The 27651-nt window shown below is 40.6% G+C and overlaps 1 protein-coding gene across 13 annotated transcripts in view; it reads left to right on the top strand.

Moving 5' to 3' along the window:
* The window catches only part of PRKN (parkin RBR E3 ubiquitin protein ligase), a 1390810-nt gene that overhangs the window by 675932 nt on the left and 687227 nt on the right, over nucleotides 1-27651 (top strand). For 11 of the 13 annotated variants that reach the window (XM_055269079.2, XM_055269069.2, XM_055269039.2 and 8 more), the window contains one exon: nucleotides 1131-1214. The exons of the other annotated variants lie outside the window; for them this stretch is intronic. In XM_055269079.2, coding sequence (XP_055125054.1) covers nucleotides 1131-1214 — 84 coding nt within the window. The remainder of the gene's footprint in view (nucleotides 1-1130; nucleotides 1215-27651) is intronic. 13 annotated transcript variants of the gene reach the window in all.

Below are 27651 nucleotides of genomic sequence, written 5' to 3'. Positions count from 1 at the left end.
TGCTGCAATTTAAACATTCTATTTTGATTTTTGTTTCCAAGTAGATGATCTGAACTTTCTGTTTAGAAGATTTGAGGATCTGGAAATTTGCTGCTCCTGATCCCCTGTGCGCTCTCCCCTATCTGCCTTTTGTGTTTGTTTGTTTGTTTGTTTTTTGAGATGGAGTCTTGCTATGTCACCCAGGCTGGAGTGCAGTGGCGCAGTCTCGGCTCACTGCAACCACTTCAAGCGATTCTCCTACCTTGGCCTCCTGAGTAGCTGGGATTACAGGCGTGCGCCATCACACCCAGCTAATTTTTGTATTTTTGGTGCAGACAGGGTTTCACCATGTTGGTCAGGCTGGTCTCGAACTGCTGACCTCAGGTGATCCGCCCCCTTCAACCTCCCAAAGTGCTGGGATTATAGGCATGAGCCACCATGCACAGCCCGATTTCTTAAAATTTAGTCAAAAAGTTATGAACCAGTTGAATGCTTGTGATGCTTTTTACTGGTTTGCTTTCCAAGAGGAATGCAATAATTGACACTGATATTTCATTTTAAGTGATCTTCTCTAATTTAAAAGAAGTGTTGCTTTTATTGAATTTTTATTTCTTTGATGCCTAAGAAAGTTTGCTGCGCACCCTCTCAATGCCAGGCCCTTCTCTAGGTGCTGGGATGCCTCAGGGAACAGAGTAGACCAAGTTGGCTTTTGTGTAGCTGTGGTCAGTAGGGACAGACAACCCTTGCTCTGTGCTGGGCCACTGCATGGCGGGGTTGGGCAGGGACGGTAGTAATAATTATTATGAAGCAAAGGAAGCCTGAACGGGCAGACACAGAAGTGGAGCAAAGTCAGGGATGGCCTTTCTAGTAAGGTGCATTTAACCTCAGCCCTAGGGGGAGACTATAAGTGGAAAATGAACATATTTGGAGCAAAATGTTAAATATAGTCTTTGTATATTGATGAATATAGTTTTGACCTAGCACATCCCTTGAAAGGGTCAGGAAGACCCCCAGAGTCTGCAGACCACACTTTGAAAATCATTGGACTACACACTAATTTCACTATTATTTTATAATATAAGTGGAAGCATGTCTTAAGGAATACATTTCTATTATAACTCATATAAGAATATATTGTTTTTTTCCCAAAGGGTCCATCTTGCTGGGATGATGTTTTAATTCCAAACCGGATGAGTGGTGAATGCCAATCCCCAAACTGCCCTGGGACTAGTGCAGTAAGTACTTGGTCACATTCATTCCTCTTATTGCAAGAAAATGATGACATCTTCACTGTTTGCTAGGAAATTAGAGACAAAATGTCAACTGACTGTTCTTCCATCTAATAATGTTTACCAAAAGTGTTATGATATTTAAATAGGTTAATTACATTCACCAAAAATCCAACCTGTGCCCCTGCCTTTCAGGGTCACTTTCCTAGTGACTTAATCATTTGGGGGGACCATGTGGAAATGTGCCAATTTAAACTCATTGCAAAGTTATAGCCATAGAAGGAAAAGGAGAGGTGAGAAAAGGAGAGCCAGTGCAGAGTCTCTGAAAGAAAAATTACAGAAGCGTGAGATTCACCTTTTCTCCTGCTCCAGTGATATTTTATATTTATATTCCCCATCATTCAAAATTGATTTTTTTCTGCTTTATCTACTTCTACCTTTCTTTAGTAATTTTCTGACATAGTGGACTATTACAAAATATAGTATAGGTGGCCGGCTATGTAATTGAATTACCATCCTCTGTTCTTTGTAATCCTTTCTCTCTTTGCAAGTATATGCCATACGTTTCATGAACCGCAGATATTTCCTGAAAGAACATCTAAGCTCTGAATTTATTTTTAAGATAATTTTGTTATTATGGTCATGCTTAACGTTTATATTGTTGTATTTTTTAACCTCAAAACTCACTGGCTCCATTGTAATCTGACTGTATACATTTCCTAAGTTGTAAATACTGTTATGCTGCCAACACAAATGTCAGCATTAGTTCCCAAACTGTCAGAGCCAGCTGGCAGTTAATATCTTCTCTAAGGAACAGAGTCTGTCAACAGCAACAGGTACAGCATTTGAGCGAGAATCATTAGAGGAGCTTTCTCTCGCCAATCTGCTGGCTGATCGGAAGGATACCAAGATAGCAGTGGGCAACAATAAACAGTCACTCTCCACCAGCCTAGGGCTAGGGGCTACGAACAGATTTTTATTCATCCAAATCCTGAAGAAAGAAATCCTGAAGAAAAATAATGACTTGTATGTCACTCACAGATTTTTGAGGCATCACACAGTCTTGCCAGTTTCCTACTGGGATGAAATTAAAGTGCATATTTCATAGGGCAGAATTCTTAAGTGTAATTATATACGTTTACATGTATACAAATGTAATATGTATATATTATAGCATACATAATATGTAGATATAATTACATCTAATAATATAATTATATATACATCTATGTTTCCATATATACATATGTGTTATACATATAGACATACATATAATCTTGCTCCTAAAAACTTGTAAGCATAAACCCATCGGTTTGTACTCACAAGTTTTTAGGGTCAACATTATATGTATGTATATGGTATACATATATACAACATTATGTATATAATGTTAGAGTTATATCTGTAACTCAAACCTGAATTTGGGGCCAATATTCACTCTTTTCCTGTGCGACACAGAACGTCCTGGGTCTAGAATGTTGTTTAATGTAGTCAGTCATGAGTTGTAGTCCTGGGCACTGGGCTGAGAGTAGCCCAAATCCTCTAGGAGCCCTGTACTTTCCAAGGAGTTCTGAAATAATTTTCTCAGTGTTTCAAGGAACATAAATTAACAATCAGAAAAATCACAACATATATGTGGAAACAAGCCGTGGTGAATAAGAGTGAGCAGAATTCAAAACAGTAAAGAACATAGAAATTGAAGTCATCAAGGACAGAGTATAAGGATGCTTAATATGTTTAAAAAATAAAAGATTTTAAAAAAACAAAACGATTGGAAATACCCAGTCAAATTAAACAAGCACACACACACCTGAAATTCTAGAATTATATATAAATTATAATAATTCACACAAAGTTTACTAAATGGGCTGAACAGCAGATAAGACATAGGTAAAAAGAGAAAATAGAACTTAGATCTGAAATTTGACCTGAAAAAAAATTATCCTAAATGCAGCCAGAACATAATAATAGATTTAAAATATAAAAGAGAACTTAAAAAACATGGAGGATAGAGTTTGATAATACAGTCATTCTTATCTACAGCCATACCACCCTGAACGTGCCTGATCTCATCTGATAACACAGTCATTCCTGGCATCTTTGGGGGATTTGTTCTAGGGCACCTTCCGCCCACTTTGGATACCACAGTCCACTAATAAGGGGACTCATAGGCTGTTTGAAGCCATCACAGCTGTCACATAGAGACTTTAAAATCCATGGGGCAAGGAAGCCTTGCCCAGAAGCTTCCAGCTGACACCCCTTGGGTCCCCTTGTCCAGATTAGGCCAGTTCTGTGCACAGGACAGTCTGGATTTGCTCCAGGGTGGTGTGGGTGACACTAGAGGCTGCGTTCTTTGACCATGTGGGGGCGGCAGTTGCCTCACCAGGTTGGAGAGGAAGGAAGGCTTCTTCCCATCAGCCCTGGGGGTGACAACTCACCCTGGGTTCCAGGGAAGGTCAGAAAGTACATCATTACCCCCGAAGTCCTCACAAGTCTGTGTCCCTTGTGGCCACCTCATGGCCCTTGGCATGGGTGCTCTGGACATGGGGTTGCATCATGACCGAAGGCTTTCTCACAAAGGCCACGCTCCTGCTCGCCTTTCAGGCGGGAACACATTGTTCCTGAACAAGGATGCGGAGGCACGTGCACAGCAGCCCTAAGACCATCTCTGGTGTGCACTCCCGAGTGTGTACCTGCGGCGGAAAGTCCCCCACGCTGGCTTTGCTCATGCGGCCCGTTAGCCTGTGAAGTTCTGGGTGACAAATGAAGCTTCTTCACACATTGCACTCACCAGGCACGTCTCCAGTGTGAGCCTTCGGGATGCTTAAGGCCTGAGCGTGGCTGAAGAGTCTCGCATAGGCGGCCTCTCCTGGGTGTGAATTCTCCGTGCTGAGTGAGTGGGAACTTTCTCAGCCTGGCTTCCCCAGCAAATCCCTTCTGTGGTGTGGACTTTGGAATTCTGAAGGAGGTGACAGCTTTGGCTCCAGGTTTCCTTATCTTCCCTGCACTCAAAAGACCTTTCTTTGCATAGAAGATCCTGGTGCCAAATGAGGGGGGAATTTTGGATGCCTTCTGGTCATTGCAGCACTTGTAGGACGTGTGTGGTTCCTCACACTCCTAACACGTATGGGACTTGCCTCGTGAATTTTCTGGCAGTAAATAATGGCCGCTGCTTCTCCAGGCCTTTCTGAACACCATGTGTTTATAGGTTCAGAGCTGGACCTCCCTGTCTTGGCTGGATTCGAGTCCTTGCTATTCAGTACCCTTGCTTCTTATCAACTCCAGCTGTGTGGCCATGGTGGTTAGGGGGAGGCGGGAGTGGCCTCAAGTCCCAGTGAGGGCTTGAGTTCAAAGGTCTTCAGTGCTCCACATGGACCACGCTCCTCTGGGCCTGGTAGGAAGCCCCTTCTCCAGGAGAGACAGCCAGCCATGTCCTCAAAGGTCATGGTCCCTGTGCCAAGGTCATTATCTGCCCTGCCCTTATTGGAACCTCAGGCTGGGTTCCTCCCGGGAAGCAATTCCTGGATCAGTCACTTGGTCAGTCTAGTCATTGTCAACATTAAACCCTCAAAGTTAGAGGTGAACCTACATTGTCTAGTATAACCATTCAAGGGATTGAACTGAAATACAAAATGCGAAATTGAGAAATGAAAAAAAAAAAGGAAAGTGGGACAACTTAAGTAGTGCACACAAAAATGGCACAAGTAAAACCTCATGTAACAGAAATGAAAAGAAATGGAAATGCAGTAACTGAAGTGTAAAAGACGATGACTCTTAGACTGGGTTAAAGGAACAGAATCTGGCTTTATGCAGGTTACGAAAGACATACCTAAAACATGTGAGCAGAAAAACATCAAAAGTAAAAAAATGGAAAGTAATAATCCAGGCAAGTATTAACTCAAGAATGCTGTTGATACCATTTTAATTGCACATAAAATAGATTTTCAGGAGAGGGTGGAAACATCACTAAAAAAGGATACATGTGAGGTTTTGAGGAAAAATATATTCAGCATCCCAGGAAAAGGAGACTTTTGAGGTTTTGAGGATAGAAAGGTTTAGTAACACAGGAAGATAAAGCAGTTTAAAATGGTATGATCTTAGTAACATGGATTCAAAATGTACTAAGGAAACATTGTCAGAATTAACAAAATACGTGGATAAATTTAACACCATGGTGGGAGAGAGAGTAACACAGGTCTCTGTGGAATTGAGGGCTCCTGCAGTACAAGCTTAGGAAGGATGCATCCGATTCATGCCACCAGTGAGCCCACGACATCAGGAAAGAGTCACTCGGCAACTGGAGGATGTCAACAACTCGTCGTGTTTTAGGACATTAAGAAATTTAAATATCAATAGCAAAAACGTAACACTAAAAATCTGTTATACGTGGACATTCAAATCACTGAGGCAATGTAAAGATCTAAATGGAATTAAGGGAACAAACAACAATGAAAGGGTACCATATAGCAGCTATTTTGGAGTGTAGCTAAATTTGTATTTAAACAGGGAATTAAGGATCATAAGTACCTCAGAGATATTCTTATCAAGGTAGGAAAAGGAAGCATCATATCCAACTATATTTTTTAATGTGTATTTAATAAACACCAACTAAACGTCTGTTAAGTGAGGGGACTGAAGGTTTGAGCACTAACCATGCCACTAGCTAGCCCAAGTTCAGTGTTCAGTGTGAGCTCAACTCTTCCACTGTCTCTTAAAACCATTTTTCTGGAATGCAGCTAAATATAAACTCTGACTCCTGTATTTTCTAAAGTCAAGATTTTGACAGTATTTTGGACCGTATATATAATTTATTTTACATATTTTAAGTTTATTAGAATTTTGAATTTCTATCACTTAGACAAAATATCCATGTACTTAGAACTTAAAATAGCAGTGTTCCGAATATATTCTTAATTAATTAATATTTATACACTTAAAGATAATCTTAGGAGATCGTTTTGAGTAGCAGTAAAGTTTACCCTTGGTTTTTAAGAGTACAAATACAAACTTGACCCTAACTCTCCTTTAGACAGAGAAACCTGAACCTAATTCAGCTTTACGCTAATCGCTGTTATTTTGGGAGGGAGCATACTATTAGTTCTTACCTTTTTATAAAAAGAATTCCAGTCAGCTCAAATGATATATGCTTGAGATTAAAAAGGGGATTAAATCAATTAGGATTTTCTCCATTAGTGAAATTAACTCAACTTTGGATATGGCATAAGACTTTAGTTATTCTGTATCAATCTTCATTTTATAATTTACCTATGATACCTTAAACCAAGCCTGTTCAACCCGCGGCACCGTATGCGGCCCAGGATAGCTTTGAATGTGGCCCAGCACAAATTTGTAAACTCTCTTATGAGATTTTTTTTTTTTTACTTCATCAGCTATTTTTAGTGCTAGTGTATTTTATGTGTGGCCCAAGACAATTCTTCTTCTTCCTATGTGGCACAGGGAAGCCAAAAGATTGGACACACTGGCCTTAAAACCTTAAAACAATAATATGTGTTCGTATGTGTACTGGGGGATATGTGTTTCTCTTACTTGGGTACACACAGGCTAAGGAAAACCCCAAAGTCCTAGTGTCTGAGCATTATTTCTAAGTTCTGAATCCTAACTTGTAACACTGAGCTCCACTGTCGTCAGACGCTCCCCTCTGAGGCCTCTGGCTTCAGCAGTGCTTTTCTGGTAATGAGGTGCCCTTTAGCCAACTGCAAGACCCTTGCCTGTTCCCTCACAACTGACAGTCACACAGTAGGGTTTAGGATGGGGGTATTTCCTCAAATAAAAAAGAAAGAAAATTTAAATGATCTCTTTAAAGTAATAAATGACCAAGGTCATTTTAAAGAAATTCTTGTTGAGGGGTGTTAATTTCCTGTTACACAACCTATAATATTTTTTATATATCATCTATTTTTGTGAGGCAGAATTTACCTGAAGTGTTATGTAAAATAATATTTTCTTTTTTAGATTATTTGATTTTCACTGGAGTTCAACTCTTGAACATCAAACATTTTTTTTCTTATCAGAAGAAGTAGCGTAGGACCTCTTACAATAACTCCAAGATTTATTTCAAATGAAATTAGATACTTAAAACTATCCCCTGAACTATAATAAATAATGTAACGATTAAACTCAGCATAATAAATAGAGTGTTTTCATCTTACTCAACATGCCATCTATTTTTCACACTTTCCCCCTCTTAGGCTCAGTATATGCCAACTGGAACATTAGTTTGAATGAAAGTTAATATTCATGGTCTGTACCTCTGATATCATGTTCTTGAGAGATGTTGACTGAAACAAAATTAATAGCAAATAAATCTCCTAATACTGAGCAATTTTGATTTATGTCAGAAGTCATTTCCATATTTTATGTCCAAAAATTTAATAATGTTTTAGTTTGATCAAAGTACTATCCTCCAAGGAATCTGCATTTCTTTTGTTTGTTTGTTTCTTGTTTTAGACTTCATTAGAATCACAGAAAATGAGACTCAGAATTTCTCAGGATGGTTTGATGTGTGAACTGTATGTTTTGGGGTTTTTTTTTCTGGTATCTAATAACAATAAAAGGTTGGTTTGCTTTTGTTTTTAAGAAATGATCTTGGATTGAAAAGTGTCCCTGAGATAGTCACAAATGACGGTCTTTATTTGCACAGCATGGGAGCTGTGGGCTCCATGTTCTCGTGTTGCCCATGCTCATCCGCACTGTGCAATAACTATCAGCACAAGCATCTCCAAATATATATTTACCCAATTCCAGCCTTTGTGGTTTTTCAGGGGTCCCACTGTGGTCAAAGAGCAGCTGGACACTTAAATGTAGAGAGTGGAAAATGAAAACAGAGGTAAAAGACGAATGGACTCATTCACTCCCCTTTTCCTTCTGCCCTGGTGTTCGGCTGAAGAGAAATGCTCTGCCTGCCCTTACGTTGCTCTCCACAGTCATATGTTCTTAATTCCAAACAAAATTGAATTGTGAAAACTTTGAAGTCAAACTCAGATTATGATTGAATCGTGTCTAAGCGTGACAAAGTGTTCTCTGTTGTCTGACATGCAATTTGGGGTGACAAACTAGAAAGTTTTCTTAGAACATTTTTCAAAAACCCAATCCAGCATTCAGACTCAAGGACAGCTTATTTCTAAACCAAGTTTTGAGTACTTGATAACAAAAAATTTCTTGTTCTTTTTTCAATTGTTAAGGTTAAAATTAGAAGATAGATTTTTTTTTACAGAATTAGCTTAAATTTTGCAAATTTGAATCAAAATTTCATTTATATATGAAAACGCATTAGTTTCCCATGAAAAAAAGTGTCAATGATTGTATGAACCCTAAACTTAAATTAGTTCTCCTTTTTCTGTGAGATAACCGTGACATAACTTCTTTTTCATCAGGGCTCTTTTATAACTTGGTGGAAAATTGAATTAACAGCCATCTTCTTCATGGTAGTGTTAAAGACTCCTTGTAAACTGCTACATGAAAACTTAATCTCCAGCGAAAGAAAACCAGGTGCCAGAACCAGTGCGCCTGTAGCAGAGAATCTACACATCTGAAATAGCAGTGTCCACGCTGCTATCACAGAACATGACCTTGGTTTAGTCTATGACGCCATCTTTCCAGCAATATGCAGCTTCCAAAATATATACTTCTTGCCTCCCTGTTCCAGGAAACTCCTAGTCAAAGTGAATGTCAGCTGTTTTTTACACTTGATGATCTGTGATTCTCTGTTCTAGTTTGTATCACACTTTATATACAGTAGAACAAAATCATGCATGTTACTACAACATATTCAAATAAGAGGAATTTTAAACCTGTTTATAAACCCCAGAAGCTTCGAAAGTCTTACTTCTTCATTTTTGGCCTTTCCATAGAATGATTCAAAAGCCAAACTGTCAGTCTGAGTCTGTATTGTTGGTTGCATTGCAGGTTTAGACAAAGGCCCTGAAAACAAAGAAACAACAAAGCACTTTATCACGATTACTCAGAAAGAGGTGTGCTTCTAGATCACTAGGTTTTAGATTAGGAGAGAGTACATATCGATCTACTGGAAAAGATAGCAATAGATACAAAAAAGATAATTTCAAATAGATTTATAAATGAGATTCTGAGAACTAGAGCAAAGAAAGATTAAATACCTCTGTAAGCATTCCTGAATGTTTCGATCGAGATGGTAGATTAGACCCAAATGGAAATATCAAGGATTAGAGATGGGAGGTCACTCTGAGATAGCCTCAGTGCAGATACACAGGAGCCTAATGGAGTGAGAAGAATAGAAGGAAGACGTGAGAGTAATGGGCCAAGAGATGGAGGCCTGCTTCTCGGCAGGGAAACAGCCCTCCTGGTCCTTCCAGCAGGTGATTGATGGCTCCCGGGGACCCGCACTTCATCATGCCTTGATGGCGGTCATTAAGGAGCTATCATCTCTCTTACTCAGGTCAAGCTAGCTCTCAAAAAGTTATCAAGAACCACAGTAAAATTTAGTTTTTAAGATATATGTGGCAAAAACCCCTTAAAGCCAGTTTACCAAACTTGAGATTTAGAATGGAAATTATAAGCATATGGAGAATCAAATCACAACTGAGATGATGTCACGTCCTGTTGACCCACATGTGGTGAAACACTCCCTTCCACTAACGTTTCTTGGAGAAAGGAACATAGTTTGGGATCTTCGGATCATCTGAGCTTCCTCAAGTAGGCAGTCGTCATTCCCCTTAATACTCAGGGTTTGGGAAAATAACTTCAGTGGTGATCATCTTACGCGAGTATTATTTACAAGGTACAGAGAAAATGTTTTTGTTTCAAGAGTGGAAAAGCAAAAGATCGTTCTTAAAATTTGCATCTTTCCATTGAAAGAAACGTAGATAACGTTTATAACACATTGATTTGTTGTGCTAGTCACTATGCAGAAAACAAAGACTGACTTTCAGGATGTAGGAATCTAGCCGAGTGGAAAAGACTTGACAGAAATGGCTGCAATTCAGATTCCACAGGGCAAGTAGAAAGCTTACCAAGCATCTCTTCTGTGCCAAGCACTAGGATAGAAAAACGAGTATTGAATTCACTGCTTTCATAGTTTAGGAAAAATTGAGGATAGAGTAAGACATGTAGGCAAACGATAATTTTTATACCATGACCTAAATGCTAATAAGGTTGGATGTGAAGGACCATGCAAGGACTTCCCTGTGTGAATAGGGCAGAGGAAATAACACAAGTTAGTATATCATGAGTGGCATGAAACAGGCACAGAAAGTGCTTATGGAGTTCAGAAAACACAAAGGTGATCAAAGAGGTCTTCATGGAGGAGGTGAGGCCCAAGGGAAGGGTGGTGGGATTTTCACAGGTGGTGATGTTGGCAAGGTTGGGAACATTTTGTGAGGTACAGGAAATGACAGGAATAAAGGAATAGAAAATTAAGGTTCATGCATTCCGTAATCCTACTGGCCACTTGCTCTGTGCCAGACTGCCCACTCAGCTCCAGTGTATAAAATCAACATTCCCTGCTTTGATGGAGCTCTATCCAGTCCTAATGACTTTGAACTTGTCAAGAAGAAAGATGAGATAGAAAAGCAGAGGATGTTAAGAGGACATGAAACAGGGCGGCTGCCTGGAATCTACCCTGGGAAATTAGAGGTTGAGCTGAAATGCAGAGGCTGAGCTAGACTTGATGACTAGGGGTTGAGGACATGCCTAGCAGGGAGGAGCTCCTGCAAGAGCCCCACGGCAGCAGGGAACAGCTCTGGGAAGCCCATGGGAGGTGGTGATGGCTGAGAAACAGGAGGTGGTCCATTACTTCCTTTTCGTTTGTTCGTTCCTGTAGAAGTTCATTAGCATAATAGACATAATCTCGGCATGTTGAAGTTTAGGTGTTTCGAAGGCTGAGACAGCAGTTGCACAGTCTGTAGTGTGGTTGTGGTGGAGCGATGGCGTAAGGAACAAAAAGAGTAAAAGAGAATCTTGAAGGGAACAAAAACAAAAGATTATTTTGTACAATTTTTTCTGCCTTCCTTGAATCCCTGGCAAAGTGTGAATAAAGGTAAATTAGAATTGGCATTTTGTCTTCCCTAAAACACAGAACACAACATACAAATGAGATGTTCATTTAGAACTGGGTAGAAGTGCCACTCTTTTCTTATATTTATTGGGTTATTAAGATCAGCCATCTGGTGGTCTTCTGTCTTGACTGTTCATTTTTCTCCAGTGTGTTCCTCAGTGGGAGTCTGCTTAGTGGTTGACTGAAATTCTATCTTTATCAGCAACTCTTTGTTATCTATAATCACTGGAAATGGATGATCCAGTATGAAGATTTTCCTGCCTTTCTTTTTTTTTTTTTTTTTTTTTTTTTTTTTTTTTGAGACGGAGTCTCGCTCTGTCGCCCAGGCTGGAGTGCAGTGGCGCGATCTCGGCTCACTGCAAGCTCCGCCTCCCGGGTTCACGCCATTCTCCTGCCTCAGCCTCTCCGAGTAGCTGGGACTACAGGCGCCCGCCACCACGCCCGGCTAATTTTTTTGTATTTTTAGTAGAGACGGGGTTTCACCGTGGTCTCGATCTCCTGACCTCGTGATCCGCCCGCCTCGGCCTCCCAAAGTGCTGGGATTACAAGCGTGAGCCACCGCGCCCGGCCTTTCCTGCCTTTCTTTTCCTGTGCTTCCTTCTTGTCAACCTTTTTAGAAAACTGAGGACTCTTTTCTGTTGCCATTACCTTTTCAAAATATTAGAGGAGAGACCAAATGGGCTACTATGTAAAGTGAACTTTGAGACTATATGAGACTTCATCCTTTCCAAAGGACAACTGAGTCAATAGCAACTACATGCTGGACAGTTTGAGAAACTGGATTGAGAGTTTGGGATTCTGTCTGTAACTCCTTCTCCTTCTATGTCCATGCCCATTGACCTCTGTGCATCTCCATTTGTCCATTTGTGAAGCAAAGACTGCACATCAGTGAATTTTGAAATTTCACCGATCATTTCTGCAGACACAGGACTCAGTGAAGCTTCCTTGGCTTTAAAAACTGAAGGATGTTCTGTTGGGTTCATCTAACTGTGTATATCTGGAGATTTTTCTTATTCAAAAACATCTATATTTTTCTGGATCCCAGCATTGCCACTTTTTCCTCAGGGTTATTGATATGGTTTGGCTATATCCCCACCCAAATCTCAGCTTGCATTGTGTCTCCCAAAATTCCCATGTGTTGCTGGAGGGACCCAGAGGGAGGTCATTGAATCATGTTGGCTGGTCTTTCCTGTGCTATTCTCATGATGGTAAGTCTCACGAGATCTGATGGGTTTATCAGGGGTTTCTGCTTTTGCTTCTTCCTCATTTTTCTCTTGCCACTGCCATGTAAGAAGTGCCTTTCACCTCCCGCCATGATTATGAGGCCTCCCCAGTCATGTGGTATGTCTTTTTCAGCAGCATGCAAATGGACTAACATAGTTATCTAACTTACTAATTTCTTATCTGCCTTATAAAAATGAACTATTTTAACAATTGAAGAACCATTTCTCCATGTGCTTCTACCATTTTATTAAAACTTATACTGATGTTCACAAGAATTATAAGTGCCATTAAGTAATTCTATATTAAGCAATTAAAACTCATATTACTTAGCACAATGTACAATATATGAAGACACTTTAGAGAATCAGTTCTAATTTGGTATTTAATAGTGAGTATTAATTATTATAAGGCCTGCATTTAAATGTGGATATTTTATTGATAGAACAATGAAAATATTTTAAATGCATTCATTGCTTAAAAGGGCTATGGTTCAGCCAGGCACAGTGGACCATGCCTATAAACCCCACCATTTTGGGAGGCCAAGGCGGTAGAATTGTTTGAGGAGTTTGAGACCAGCCTAGGCAATGTTATGAGACCCCATCTCTATGAAAAAAAAAAAAAAAAAATTAGCTGGGTACATGCCTGTAATCTCAGCTATTTGGGAGGCTGAAGTAGGAGTGGTTGAGCCCAGGAGGTGGAGTTTGCAGTGGGCTGAGATTGGCCACTGCTCTCCAGCCTGGGTAACAGTGAGACTGTGTTTCAAAAATAAGGACTATGGTTCAGTCATGAACCATAGTCAGTATATTTTTCTCCATTTATGTTTGCTTTTATTTAAATAAAAGAAATGTTTATTTCATTTATGTTATTATAATTCTTGTGAACATCTTGTGAATGTATTCTCCATTTATATTTGCTTTTATTTACATTTAAATAAAAGCAAATATAAATGGAGAAGAATGCATTGATGCATTGTGAGGTTCATTACAGCTGAATAATTATGGCCTATGGCTCCATCAGAACTAAATCACAAAACTAGAAATGCAAACTATATTGCATGGGAGTGAAGCTTGAGAGCCTTCTCAGCAAGGCCTTGTGTTTCCTCTTAGGGAACATGCAGGATCAATAGAACTGCTCTAAACAAGTGGCCACTCTAGGATAGGATATGTCAGCCACACGTATGGGACTAAATGCACGCTGTGACTGACAGATCCCAAGAAAGCAAATAATAGAAAGGTTACCCAAACCAGAAGATACTTAGGAGTCTACCAAGTCACAATTGCTATAATTTAGGGGCTATAATCCATTAATACTGGTTATCATGCACTGTTTAAATTGTGGTTCCTTAGAAGCCATGCAATGATATACTGAGAACTATGGGTTAGTCTGATTTCACCGCATTTTCTTCCCAGTGATTGCAACTGGAGTACCTCCTGCAAATTCTGTCACAGATATGACAGGTGGACCTCAAAAAACAAAGGAAATCTAAACTAAACCACAATAACAACCTAAACCCTTTGAAATGGTGAGAACCAATCTCTGTTTAGAAAGAGAGAGAGGGTGGGGGAATGGGTGGGGCCTGGTGGCAGTTGGAGCATTAAGAGGAGCTGAAGAAACGGAATGTCATTACTCTCTCCATCAAATAGTGCTTTGTGGCTAAAGACATGTTGAAGAGAATGGCCACCAACTATTAAGAATTGCCATGAGTCCAAATGTTTACAGGTTCAGGAACTAAATTTTAGCAACTCAGTTCTTGAAGAGACAAACTCATGAGCTATCTAATACACAGTAGACTATGAACCATGATGTTCATTTATTGGTTTATACTCTGGGAACAGCTCCAATTCCATGGTATTTGTTTTTATTGTTTATTTTTTTGAGACAGAGTCTCACTCTGTCACCCAGGCTGGAGGGCAGTGGTGCAATCTCAGCTGGTTGCAACCCCCGCCTCCCAGGTTCAAGGGATTCTCCTGCCTCAGTCTCCCAAGTAGCTGGGACTACAGGTGCATACCATCATGCTGGGTTAATTTTTGTATTTTTAGTAGAGATGGGATTTCACCATGTTGGCCGGGCTGGTCTTGAACTCCTGACCTCAGGTGATCCACCCGCCTTGGCCTCCCAACGTTCCATGGTATTCATATCTTCCCTCTCAGCTGCATGACTTTCCCTCCTGCCCTCCACTCTGTCCCTGTCTGATTCTTGTTGCTTTTCTTCCTCAGTACTGTTCTTCTTGGGCAGCTCCCCACTAACTTGACTTCCCTCAATGTTACCAAGCTATTCATCCTTGCGTGGTTGTTTAAAAATGTGTCTGCAGGTTCATAAATACATCAAAAATGTGGTTCTAGGCCAGGTGTGGTGGCTCACCCCTGTGATCCCAGAACTTTGGGAGGCCGAGGCGGGCGGTACCTGAGGTCAGGAGTTCAAGACCAGCCTGGCCAACATGGTGAAACCCCATCTCTACAAAAAAATACAAAAAAAAAAAAAAATAGCTGAGCATGGTAGTGGGCACCTGTATATCCCAGTTACTTGGGAGTCTGAGGCACGAGAATCGCTTGAACCTGAGAGGCGCAGGTGGCAGTGAGCCGAGACCGTGCCATTGCACTCCAGCCTGGACAACAAGAAAGAAACTCCATTTCAAAAAAAAAAAAAAAAGTGGTTCTAATTACCCTCCCCACAGACCTAGGTCAGACTTAGTGACTTGTTTCTAAGAATAGAAAACAGTAGAACTTATGCTGTTACTTCTGAAGCTAAATCATAGAAGGCAAAGTAGCATCTAACTTCCTCTCTTTTGGTGACCTGTACACTAGCAGCCCCCAAACAACATTTTAAATGCCCAGGTTTCCTGCCGCTTCTGTGCTGGAGAGACCAGAGGGAAAGGCACATGGAAATGCACGGAGATGGCTAGGGAACCCAGGTGTACCTGCTCCCAGCAGTTTGAGTCTTTGCATCGACAACCATCTCATGTCTGAGAACAAGTGAGCTTTCAGACAATTCCACCTCCCAGCTTTTAAACCTCCTCAGCTGTTGTCAAGCAGAGCCGAGGCAAGCAGTGCCCACCAAATGCTGCTTTAATTTAATCCTGTTTAAATTTACCAGTAAAATAAATTTTTAAAAACTAAAAAATATTTAATCCACTAACATTTGGGGTAGTTTGCTGAACAGCAGTAGATGACGGGCATACCTTCCACAGTGTTCTCCGTGATCATGCTGTTATACAGAAGACTATACACACTTTGATATATACATCTGTCTGTCTGTCTGTCTGTTTGTGTGCATATATGTGTGTACATCATAGTTTTATTGAAAGGGGGCTCAAATTAGGAACAGACAATGATAATTGTTTAGTCTGTGTTGCTATAAAGGAATACCTAAGGCTGAGTACTTACTTTATAAGGAAAAGAGGCTTATCTAGTTCACAGTCCTGCAGGCAGTACAAGAAGCATGGCGCTGGCATCTGCTTCTGGGGGAGGGCCTCGGGCTGCTGGTGGAAGGTGAAGAGGAGTCTTCTGGGCAGAGGTCCCACGGGGAAAGAGGAAACAAGAGAGAGAGGAGGAGGTGCCAGACTCCTTTCAACAACCAGCTCTTAGGAGAACCATCAATGGAACTCATTCACTCCCTTGAGAATGGCACTCAGCCATTCAAGAGGGATCTGCCCCCAAGATCCAAACATGTCCCACCAGAGCCCACCTCCAACAATGGGGATCTAATTCAACAGAAGACTTGGTGGGGCCGAATGAACCATATCCAAATCATAGCAATGATCAAAGCATCCGAAGTACAGTTATGTGATCTTGAAAGAGTTCATTCAGGCAGGGCTAGAATTATTTCTATATTTAAAGTATATCTTTGCATTGAATGGTGTCAGAAAAACAATAGCAAACACTTTTTTTTTTTTTTTTTGAGACCGAGTCTCACTCTGTTGCCCAGGCTGGAGTGCAGTGGTGCGATCTCGGCTCACCGCAAGCTCTGCCTCCCAGGTTCATGCCATTCTCCTGCCTCAGCCTCCAGAGTAGCTAGGACCACAGGTGCCTGCCACCACGCCCGGCTAATTTTTTGTATTTTTTTAGTAGAGACGGGGTTTCACAGTGTTAGCCGGGATGGTCTCAATCTTCTGACCTCATGATCCACCCACCTCAGCCTCCCAAAGTGTTGGGATTCTAGGCATGAGCCACAGCGCCCTGCCAGCAAGCACTTTCAAGTCAACTCCTCCTCTTACTGGTTACTAATTGCACAACTTGGTCATGCCCAAGGCATTGAAATGAAGTTATATATCTATCAAATATGATCCTATCATGTCTACCTGAGGTTATACCCTGGTCTCTTAGATTTCTAAGTACATATTTTCCAAGTCAACATCAGTGACATATTTACAAATGATTTTATCTGGTGGTTTATTTTTCTATAGTTTTCCTCTAAAAGAGACGAAGCTTAGTATGTACCCTAGTAGACAATAGCTCGGACAGTAGAGAAACTTGATTTGAACTTTTGTTATGATACTTATAGGCTAGTGACCCCAGATGAAACCTTCGCAACCCTAGGAGCTTCCACATTTTGATACAGATATATCGATGACTATTATACAAAGCTGTTTTAAGCATTATCTGATAAAGGGTATAAAGTGCTTACTTCAGAGCCTGTCATTGTAAGGGATCAATAAATTGTAGTTATTATGACCGTAGTTGTTATAATTATAATGTGTTGACTTTTACTAGGTTTGATTTCAGAAGGTGGCATTCTCCAGCCTTTTCCGCAAAGACTACAATCAATTTGCCATAATTCACAGTCAATTGCCATTTATACAAATAACGTGTATTCAAATTAAGTGGCTCTGACAATAACTTTGTACCAAACTGTAACATTTGTAATTTTCTTCAATAAAAATGTACTTAATTTGCATTTTATATAACAGATTATTATGACATAGATAAAAATCTATACCAGTTGATCTGGAGGAAAAAATAACATGGTCATAATGGCTTAGGAAAAGCTTTATTATTGGTTTCTATTTTTTTCATAACTGTGTGCCAGTATGATTATTACCATAATACCACATATTTTTAAATGTCATACTAGATGTGTAATTTAAAACTATTATACCTTATTTTCATTGAATTATTTTCATAATAAATGTAGCTTTTTCTGATTATAAAAACATAATGTTGGCTGAAAAAAATTAGCCAACATACTTTCACCTAAAGAGGAGGGTAAGGCCGGCCACAGTGGCTCATGCCTGTAATCCCAGCACTTTGGGAGGCCAAGGCGGGTGGATCACGAGGTCAAGAGATTGAGACCATTCTGGCCAACATGGTGAAACCCTGTCTCTACTAAAAATACAAAAATTAGCTGGGTGTGGTGGCACATGCCTGTAGGCCCAGCTACTCAGGAGGCTGAGGCCGGAGAATTGCTTGAATCCAGGAAGCAGGGGTTGCAGTGAGCTGAGATCGCACCACTACACTCCAGCCTGGCGACAGAACAAGACTCCGTCTCGAAACCAAAAAAAAAAGGAGAGGGTAAAACCTCTTGAATCAAACAAACCACCTGGAGATAATCATGTTATCTCCATGTTAACATTGGATGCATATTCTTCCAAGTCTGTTTTCCATGTGCGTGTGTGTGTCTACACATGAAAACACACATACACATACACATACACATACACCTGTTTTTATGTCTCACATATTATTTTATAACTTGCATCTTTTACTTCATATAATGTGCCCATTATCCAAATCAAGAGATACAGGTCTCTATGAGCACATTTGGTGATGGATCCCATTTATTTTGTTGAAGAGTCTTGCATTGATAAGTTTATAAGCTGCTCTACATTTCATTATAAAAACAGCACATTAGTGATCTTCCTTAAACACATCTCTAGTAATTTGTCTAGTCACATTTTTGAAATATAATTTTGGGAGTAGAGTTGCAAAGGGCAAAATATTTTACATGTAATGTGTTAGAGTCCTTAGTTCCAAAAGGTCCCCTGGAAAGCTTCCATCAATTTCCACTTTCCCCCAAACTACATGTCAGTACAGTTACTTTGCATCCTCTAACACTGGGTGCTTTTATTCTTTTTAATTTTTGCCAATTATTTAGGTGAAACATGACATCTCATGTAAAATTGCCTTTCTCCAATTACTAGGAAGCTTGAGTACATTTTCATTATTTATTGCTTACTATTCTGGTTATTTTCTTTTATTATAATTGCACAGTATAGATAAAAGTTTCTTACAGTAAGTATAAGAAATTATTTCTTATAGTTTGTTTCTTATGACCATTTCATATACTCTTATATGAAACCATTTCTTGTCATACATGCTGAAAATATTTTTACCATAAGTAATTTAATTTTCAGGTCTTTTTAAGGTGTTTCAAAATTATTTAAGATGGCCAGGCACGGTGGCTTACGCCTGTAATCCCAGCACTTTGGGAGGCCCAGGCAGATGGATCACTTGAGGTCAGAAGCTCCAGAGCAACCAGGCCAACATGGTGAAACCCTGTCTCTACTAAAAATACAAAAAATTAGCAGAGCATGGTGGCAGGTGCCTGTAATCCCAGCTACTTGGGAGGGTGAGGCAGTAGAATCGCTTGAACCTGGGAGGCAGAGGTTGCAGTGAGCCGAGATCCTGCCATTGCACTCCAGCCTGGGCAACAAGAGTGAAACTCTCTCTCAAAACAAATAAACGAAATTATTTAAGCTATAATTTTGATGTGATTAACGGTATTGTTTTCTTTCTTTCTTTTTTTTTTTTTGTTTCGAGACGGAGTCTCGTTCTGTGCCCAGGCTGGAGTGCAGTGGCGCCATCTCGGCTCACTGCAAGCTCCGCCCCACGGGTTCACGCCATTCTCCTGCCTCAGCCTCCTGAGTAGCTGGGTCTGCAGGCGCCCGCCACCACGCCCAGCTAATTTTTTGTATTTTTAGTAGAGACGGGGTTTCACGGTGTTAGCCAGGATCATGTTTGTATCCTGACCTCGTGATCCGCCTGCCTCAGCCTCCCAAAGTGCTGGGATTACAGGCGTGAGCCACCACTCCGGGCCGTATTGTTTTCTTTATGGGGTTAGTGCTGGGATTACAGGCGTGAGCCACCGCGCCGGGCCGTATTGTTTTCTTTATGGGGTTAGTGCTGGGATTACAGGCTTGAGCCACCACTCCGGGCCGTATTGTTTTCTTTATGGGGTTAGTGCTGGGATTACAGGCGTGAGCCACCGCGCCGGGCCGTATTGTTTTCTTTATGGGGTTATGTCTTTGTTACCATTTTTTAGGAGGATCTTCTCTACACTTGGAGATATTTGCTGAAAATCTTTTCTAGTTACAGTTTCACTTTTTAAAACATTTAAATATTTGATTCATATAGATTTTATTTTAGTGTGAAGGGTTTCTATGAATCTAATGTTACTTATTTCTCACCAAAAATCTACAAATTACTTTTTATGCATCATTTATTGAATAAAACATATTTCCCCATTGACTTGAAATAAATCTCATCTTTTTATTATATTAACCTTGAGGATCTTATCTCTCAAGTCTGTTTTATTCCATTCCTCTGCTTATTCTGCCTTGAAAACTGTATTATTTTGATCCCTCTAACATTTAATACATTGTAACATATTTAATATCTGCTATAGTAAATTCTCCAAATTGCTGTCACATTTTCTTTTACTAGTCACACAGATTAATTTTTCTACGTGATCTATAATTTTGTATGAAGTTTGAAAATAAATTAGATGGGCTTATTTTTCATATCTAAGTTAAGCATAGCATCCTGGAGAAACATGGACGACAGAGAATGTAGTTTAAACACAGATCATAGAATGGCAAGTTATATCTCATTTTTTACTTTCCGAGAAAACCTAGCAGCCCCCAAATTAATTCTTTAGTTGATATAGTTTGGATATTTGTCCACTTTAAGTCTTTTGTTGAAATTTAATCCCCATTGTCGGAGGTGGGGCCTGGTGGGAGGTGTTTGAGTCATGAGGACAGATCCTTTATGAATGGCTTGGTGCCTCCTCAAGGTAATGAGTGAATTCTCACTTTATGAGTTTTTGCAAGAACTGATTGTTAAAAAGAGCCTAGCCTCTCTCTATATATATCTCTCTCTCTGGCCTGGGCCCCTTTCCTCTCTTTCCCTCTGTCTGTCTTTCTCTTCCCACCATGTGATCTCTGTGTGTAGACTCCTCTTCACCTTCCATCGTGAGTGGAAGCTTCCTGAGGCTCTTAAGAGAAGCAGGTGCTGGTGCCATGCTTCTTGTACAGCCTTCAGAACCGTGAGCCAACCAAACCTCTTTTCTTTTAAATTACCCAGCCTCGGATATGCCTTTAAATGCAAAAGGACTAAGACATTAACATTTTGTTATATCCATAGTGCAAGCTCTCGGCTGTTATTCCTCATGGACCAGCAATTTGAAGCTATTAAATCATAATTCTATGATAAAAGGTTAACATTCCATATGGGCTATATTTTTCCTGACTGAAAAAGGTAGAGTCTTGGATAGAGTTAACTGAGAAGAATCTGTTCTCTGAATTACATGTATCCAGTAGGTTTCAATTGGAATGAAGTATGTTGAATCAGCTAGGGTTTTTAAAATTATTATTTCTACTTGATTTATAAGGCTACTTGGAAAACTGTGTTAACAAAATTAGTACCGAAGTGTTCTTTATCATAATGAATTCTTCTAAGCCTAATATCTCCTGTTCACCTTTCAAGTGTTGTGTAATTTTTATAAGTGAAACTTTACACAAAAACAGATAGTCAGAGGCCGGGCGCGGTGGCTCACGCTTGTAATCCCAGCACTTTGGGAGGCCGAGGCGGGCGGATCACGAGGTCAGGAGATCGAGACCACGGTGAAACCCCGTCTCTACTAAAAATACAAAAAATTAGCCGGGTGTGGTGGCGGGCGCCTGTAGTCCCAGCTACTCGGAGAGGCTGAGGCAGGAGAATGGCGTGAACCCAGGAGGCGGAGCTTGCAGTGAGCCGAGATCGCGCCGCTGCACTCCAGCCTGGGTGACAGAGCGAGACTCCGTCTCAAAAAAAAAAAAAGATAGTCAGGAAGGAAATGAATAAACTACAGGAAATATGCTTGTTTCTACTTGTCTCTACCTATTGTGGATCAATTTATGAAGACAGCAAAGTATAGCCTTAAAGGCATTGGAGCAAGGAACACCTAGTTTCTAGCTGTTTTACCAGCACTACTTTTTGAGTGACCTTGAAAACAGTTTCTGCACTTTTAACATAGGGAATAATAATAGCTTCTTCCATAAGTGTTGTTTTCAGCAAGATCTGAGGTGCTAAACATATAAAGTAACTAATACAGTACCTGACATGTAGTAGACATACTCTCTCTCTCTCTCTCTCTCTCTCTATATATATATATATATATATACACACACACATACACACACAATTGAATGACCCTGTGAGCGAGGCCAATTTTGTGTATAGCTTTTTAAAATGCATATTTGTGGCTGGGCGTGGTGGCTCACGCCTGTAATCCCAACACTTTGGGAGGCCGAGGCAGGCAGATCACGAGGTCAGGAGATCGAGACCATCCTGGCAAACACAGTGAAACCCTATCTCTACTAAAAATACAAAAAAAATAGCCAGGGCCGGGCGCGGTGGCTCACGCTTGTAATCCCAGCACTTTGGGAGGCCGAGGCGGGTGGATCACGAGGTCAGGAGATCGAGACCAAGGTGAAACCCCGTCTCTACTAAAAATACAAAAAATTAGCCGGGCGTGGTGGCGGGCGCCTGTAGTCCCAGCTACTCGGAGAGGCTGAGGCAGGAGAATGGCGTGAACCCGGGAGGCGGAGCTTGCAGTGAGCCGAGATCGCGCCACTGCACTCCAGCCTGGGCGACAGAGCGAGACTCCGTCTCAAAAAAAAAAAAAAAAAAAAAAAAAAAAAAAAAAAAAATAGCCAGACGCGGTGGCGTGCGCCTGTAGTCCCAGCTACTGGGGAGGCTGAGGCAGGAAAATGGCATGAACCCAGGAAGCGGAGCTTGCAGTGAGCCAAGATAGCACCACTGCACTCTAGCCTGGGCAAAAGAGCAAGACTCCATCTCAAAAAAAAAATGCATATTTGCTGCTCCCCTTTATTTTTCATAACTTTCAAACATCATGATACTATACTCCCAAACATTGTTTATACCACATTATCTGAATTGATTTAATTAGGACCAGTTATATCAAAGGGCAGCTTCCATGTTATAATATTTTGTTGGGCTAGGTCAGAATTCAAAGAAAGACCTTTTTTATACTTTGCATATTGATTCATGCATTCTACACATATTTGTTTTCAAGGCATAATTCTAAATTCTGGAAATTAATAAATAAACAAGATAGAAAAGATAGAAGGAAAACATACAATCAACAGTTAAATGAGTGAACAGCATAATTGCAGTTGATGATAACTCACACAGTTTTCCAAATGTCTGAAAATTAGCTTTATGATAAAAAAGGATTTCTAAGATGAAAGCTAATTAACTAAAAAATCATGCTTTAACTACAAGAGAACCTCTGGGAATGATTAGAACTCAGGAACCTGGCTTCTCATTCTATCTCTTTTAAGAGATACTGACCAAATTCCCATAGGAAATGATATTTTGGGGCTAGATGATCTTTAAAATTCCTTTAAACATTAAATATCATTGATCTATATTATTTTTAAAGAAAAAGAAAGAAGCATATTAGTTATAACTAAGGCACATATATATAAAGTATGCATTGTGAATTACAGAGCATAAATTATGATAGTTGACCAATGGTGTGCATTCCTTACAGTACATGTGTAGCACATTTTAAGGTTTAACACGTTTAGCAAATAAATGTATCAAAGTAAAAAACTCCTCTTCCAGTTTCCTGTTCTTCTGTGCCAACAAGTTTTTAAGACTGAAGGTATCAATGAATGTCTTCCATAAAAAGAGATGTTTCAGAAGGGTGAAAGCCGGTCATATTTCTGTAATGTAAACACATTGTCCTAGACCCTGATATACTCGAATATGATCCATGGTCAGCACTTGTAAAGTGCTATGAAAAGTGATGGAGGCGAGATCATTCATAACACATGAGACAGCTGAGAAAGGAACCAGTGTCTGGAATAAAAGAGGCAGAAAGATTGGGCAAGAATTCTCTAAACCAATAATAAAACGAGTGTCAGGTTAGAGGAAAGCCAGGAGCTCAGAGAAATTGGGTGAAGCTTCTTGGATATTACAGTCCCAATCGGGAGTGTGGTAAGACATATTGGAGAGTACTTCAAACATGCAGCTTTCCTTGTTTTGTCATATTTATCTCTTGTTGGATTGCATGTGGAAGCATTGGGTTCATTTCAATGGAAGAGCGATGAGGATACCACTGTAAGCGTGGTTTCTCATCCTGCCACACATCACAGATGAGTCATTGTCTCATGGGGCTTTCTGTAACTTTCAAGATCCTCTAGCCATGCTTTCTCTGAAAAAGGAACCAAGAGCAGTGACCATTAGCTATACTGCAGAACCTTGGCATTTTACTTTAACCTCTCTCAGCTTCACTTTTTTCATCGATATGAAGACATAATCATGTAGTATTTTCAAGGAGAAGGAATGAGGTTATATACGTAAGATAACCAGCACATAGTAGCTAGCAAACGTGAAATTATTTTGTCCTCTCTAGAGGTGGTTGACAGACAAACTGGCCTAGGCTGCAAAGTGGCCCCCGCTTTGCCTCAAGATTGACATGTTTTCTGTTTTCTCCTGATTTTAAAATGTTCTCTCCTTCACTCCGATCTCTGCCTTGGAATTCCTTGTCTATAGAACAAAATAGGTATGGTTTTTGGAGAAAAGTGTATGACTAGGTAATCTTAGGATCATATTTGCCTTGTTTTTGCTTGGTGGTTTTAAAATATTATTATTTTCGTTGTTAAAAATAAAATTCTCCAAAGAGTGGTATGACAGCAGCAGAAATACATTTATGCAAGATGGCTGATGGATATTGTAAGGGGAGATGAATATACTTCTTAAATATAAACATTTAAATTAACCCTTAAGAAACTCTGCGCTGCTTGTGTTGTCGGCTGAAGCTGTTTGAAAACCTTGCAGCATTAGTAGCAAGCTGTTACGAGCCAGATAATATTGATGACACAGTTATGTTTTATCCATGAGTAAAAAGGCAACCAGAGGGTGTAAACAATTTTGAATTTGGAATTACAGCTGAAGTAACTAGAACATTACTTCACATGTAGTTAGTAGAACAAGCTTTCAGCTAACTGGGTTCTGAATTATCTTGACATGGTATTTCTTTCTGTTGCCTGACTTCATATATCCTCAGGACATGCAACAATCCACAAAAAAGTGACTCTTAGTTGGGTGCCACGGCTCACAACTCTAATCCCAGCACTTTGGGAGGTTGAGTGAGGTGGATCACCTGAGGTCAGGAGTTCGAGACCAGACTAGCCAACATGGTGAGACCTTGTCTCTACTAAAAATACAGAATTAGTTGGGCGTGGTGGCACGTGCCTGGAATCCCAGCTACTCAGGAGGCAAGAAGAATCGCTTGAACCTGGGAGGTGGAGGTTACAGTGAGCTGAGATTGCGTGATTGCATGCCATCCTGGGCAACAAGAGCGAAATGCTGTCTCAAAAAAAAAAAAAAAAAGAAAAGAAAAAGAAAAAAGAACAGTGACTCTTTTGGCAGCCTTTTGAATATAATCTTATTTTTTGCATCAAAATATTTGTAAATAAGCTTTAACAGAAATGCTGCTCTTGCCTATGAGAGATAAAAAAGGATTAGATGTTTAGAGGGGTGTAGAGGTTGGGGCTCAACCAATAATGGCTGAGTACCTTGCATACCCACAGCAGCAGATGGACACTCTGGGCAATTACTTCAAACATGCAGTCTGATTCGAATGATAACATATATTCTTGTCATCATTTGTTATCATTAAAAAAGAAATAGGTGACCTTGGAAAGGTGTGTGCAGAAAGAAGCCCAAGTCTTTCTCGCCATTCCTAGTTCACTCTAGAATCGTCCTTCTCAGGCCTTGGAGGACATCTGAGCTGGACACCTCAGCTGCATTGTTTATTTTCCGGTATCAAAATGTCAAGTTGGCCAACATCAAAGTGTTACTTATGTAATGTCAACTTCTTCCTCTCTCACCACTCAGTCTTATCTTAGAGGAGGAAACGCGCTATAGTTTCTTTTTAATTTCTTTCCTTTGTTCTCTCCTTCTTCCTTCCCCATTTACTCCTTTTGTGGCTCCCACAGAATTAGGGTGGAGGGGCTGGAGTGAGCTGAGGAGAGGTAATGATCAGGAACAGTATTCAGAGACTGCACTCTTGAAGAATCTGCTCTTGATAGAGACGTTTCGTTAATTTTCCAGGAGGGTGTCCATCACCTGTACATCCACAAATTCCAGTACCTAGAGCTCTCTCCCTGCAGTCCTCTTAAAGCACCTTGCTCCCTTGTCTTCAGGGTATGAGCCCAGAGTCTCGGGTCTCTCATTTCATTCTCTGTAAGTGCCTAGGACCAATGATTCTCAGACTCAGAGCCTCTGCCCAAATTCTGAGACAGCAGAAAAAGTTGCACTTAGAACAGGGAGTGTGCAGGGAAGGGTTTTGGCAAGGTCTGGAAAGGCCTTAAACCATGAAGGTTGGAGGAAGGCTTGTAACTGTACAAGGGTAAAAAGAAGGCTTGATTCCAGGAAAGGAAGGGGCTTCATGCAAAGGTGCAAAGATGCAAATCACTGTGACATGTTACAGTGACATTAAGAAGACCAGCCAGATGAGAGCATGAGGCAGCCATGACTAATGACAGTTTCTGAGATCTTTCCAGTAACTGGGGCCATTTTACATTCAGAGTACATCTAATTCCCAGCAGTGAGTTCTTCAATGGAGATGGGCAGATAACGGGGAGCTGCAGTAATGTGGGAGGCAACATTATTTGTCAAGGAGTGGGAAGAAAGTGGCATTATTAGTTGTAGGGATGTATTAAAAGTTTCAGCCAGCTGTCTGTTCACAGCACCCTCTTCTCTTTGGTTTCCACATGGCCTGCGCCATGTTTCATTCCTGAGCTCTCCTCCTGGGCTATGTCCACTGTTTGCTGTCACGCTGAAGCCAATCAAATGCCACCCTCTTGGCTTTGCTAGGGTCCCCCATGTGAAAACACTAATACCCACTTCCAGTTTAGCAGCCCCCAATATTCCCAAGCCAATGCCTGTGGGTGCCCAGACATGCTGGGCTCTGTGTGGCTTTGGACAGTGTCCTTCCCTCCGTTCACTGCTCCATTTTATAGCCAGCACCCTAGAGCAATAATGCTTGTACCCGTAACTCCTCAGAGTCTCTCAAAGGAAGCAGCTTCTTCCACCTCTTGTGTACTGCCCATTTCCTAAAGGAAGATTTCCATGCCCACAAGTTTCCACGCACACCTCCACAGGAGCACACAGCAGCCGGCCCAGGGCTCCGTCATCAATGGAGATAGAACCGGCAAAGATGCACCTGCAGCTTGTCTTCCCCTGCCTCGCCCCAAACCTCTCCATTTCAGAGCACAGGCTTTGCTTTCACTTTGTCTTAACTAAAATGTCCATTTAGATGGTTCACTGAAAACATTGACATACTTGTTCCAAAGGGGAATTTAAGCCTCCACATTATGGAAGATAGAAAACTGACGGCAATGTTTAAATGGCAGCTGTTCTAGTTTCTACCTATCAGGTTAAAAACATGCACACACTTTAAAACCATGTTTTAGGTAAAATACATAAATGAACAACCAAGTTTTTATAACACCTGGCTTTTCTAAAAGAGCACAGTTGAAGCCCTCCCGAATTCTCCTGGAAAGCCTAATGACATGATAGTTTTCAGTGTTTCTGACCATCTTTCTTTCTGTTCTTTGGAATCTGGGTCAGAGGCAGTATTCGGAGTACATTTCTTATGTGATTTTTTTTTTATCCTGGCAATATGGGAAATTATAGAAAAATCAAAACATCTATTATGTATTTAAACTACACTCCAAGTTAATGTAATTAATCTATTCCTCTTTCCCCACCTTCCTTCTTCCCTCCCTCCCTCCCTTTCTGCCCCTTTTCCCCCCTCTCCACTTTCTCCCTACTTTCCACAACCATGTATTAAGCACTGAGGCAACTGAGGCAACTGTGCTAAGGGTCTGTGAATATAGAAATAAGCATGCCCCTTCCTGCCCCTCCAGCACGTATT

This window comes from Symphalangus syndactylus, chromosome 2, assembly GCF_028878055.3.
Source record: "Symphalangus syndactylus isolate Jambi chromosome 2, NHGRI_mSymSyn1-v2.1_pri, whole genome shotgun sequence".
NCBI lineage: Eukaryota > Metazoa > Chordata > Mammalia > Primates > Hylobatidae > Symphalangus > Symphalangus syndactylus.
The sequence above is the reverse complement of the archived record's forward strand: the minus strand, read 5'-3'. Positions and strand labels throughout refer to the sequence as shown.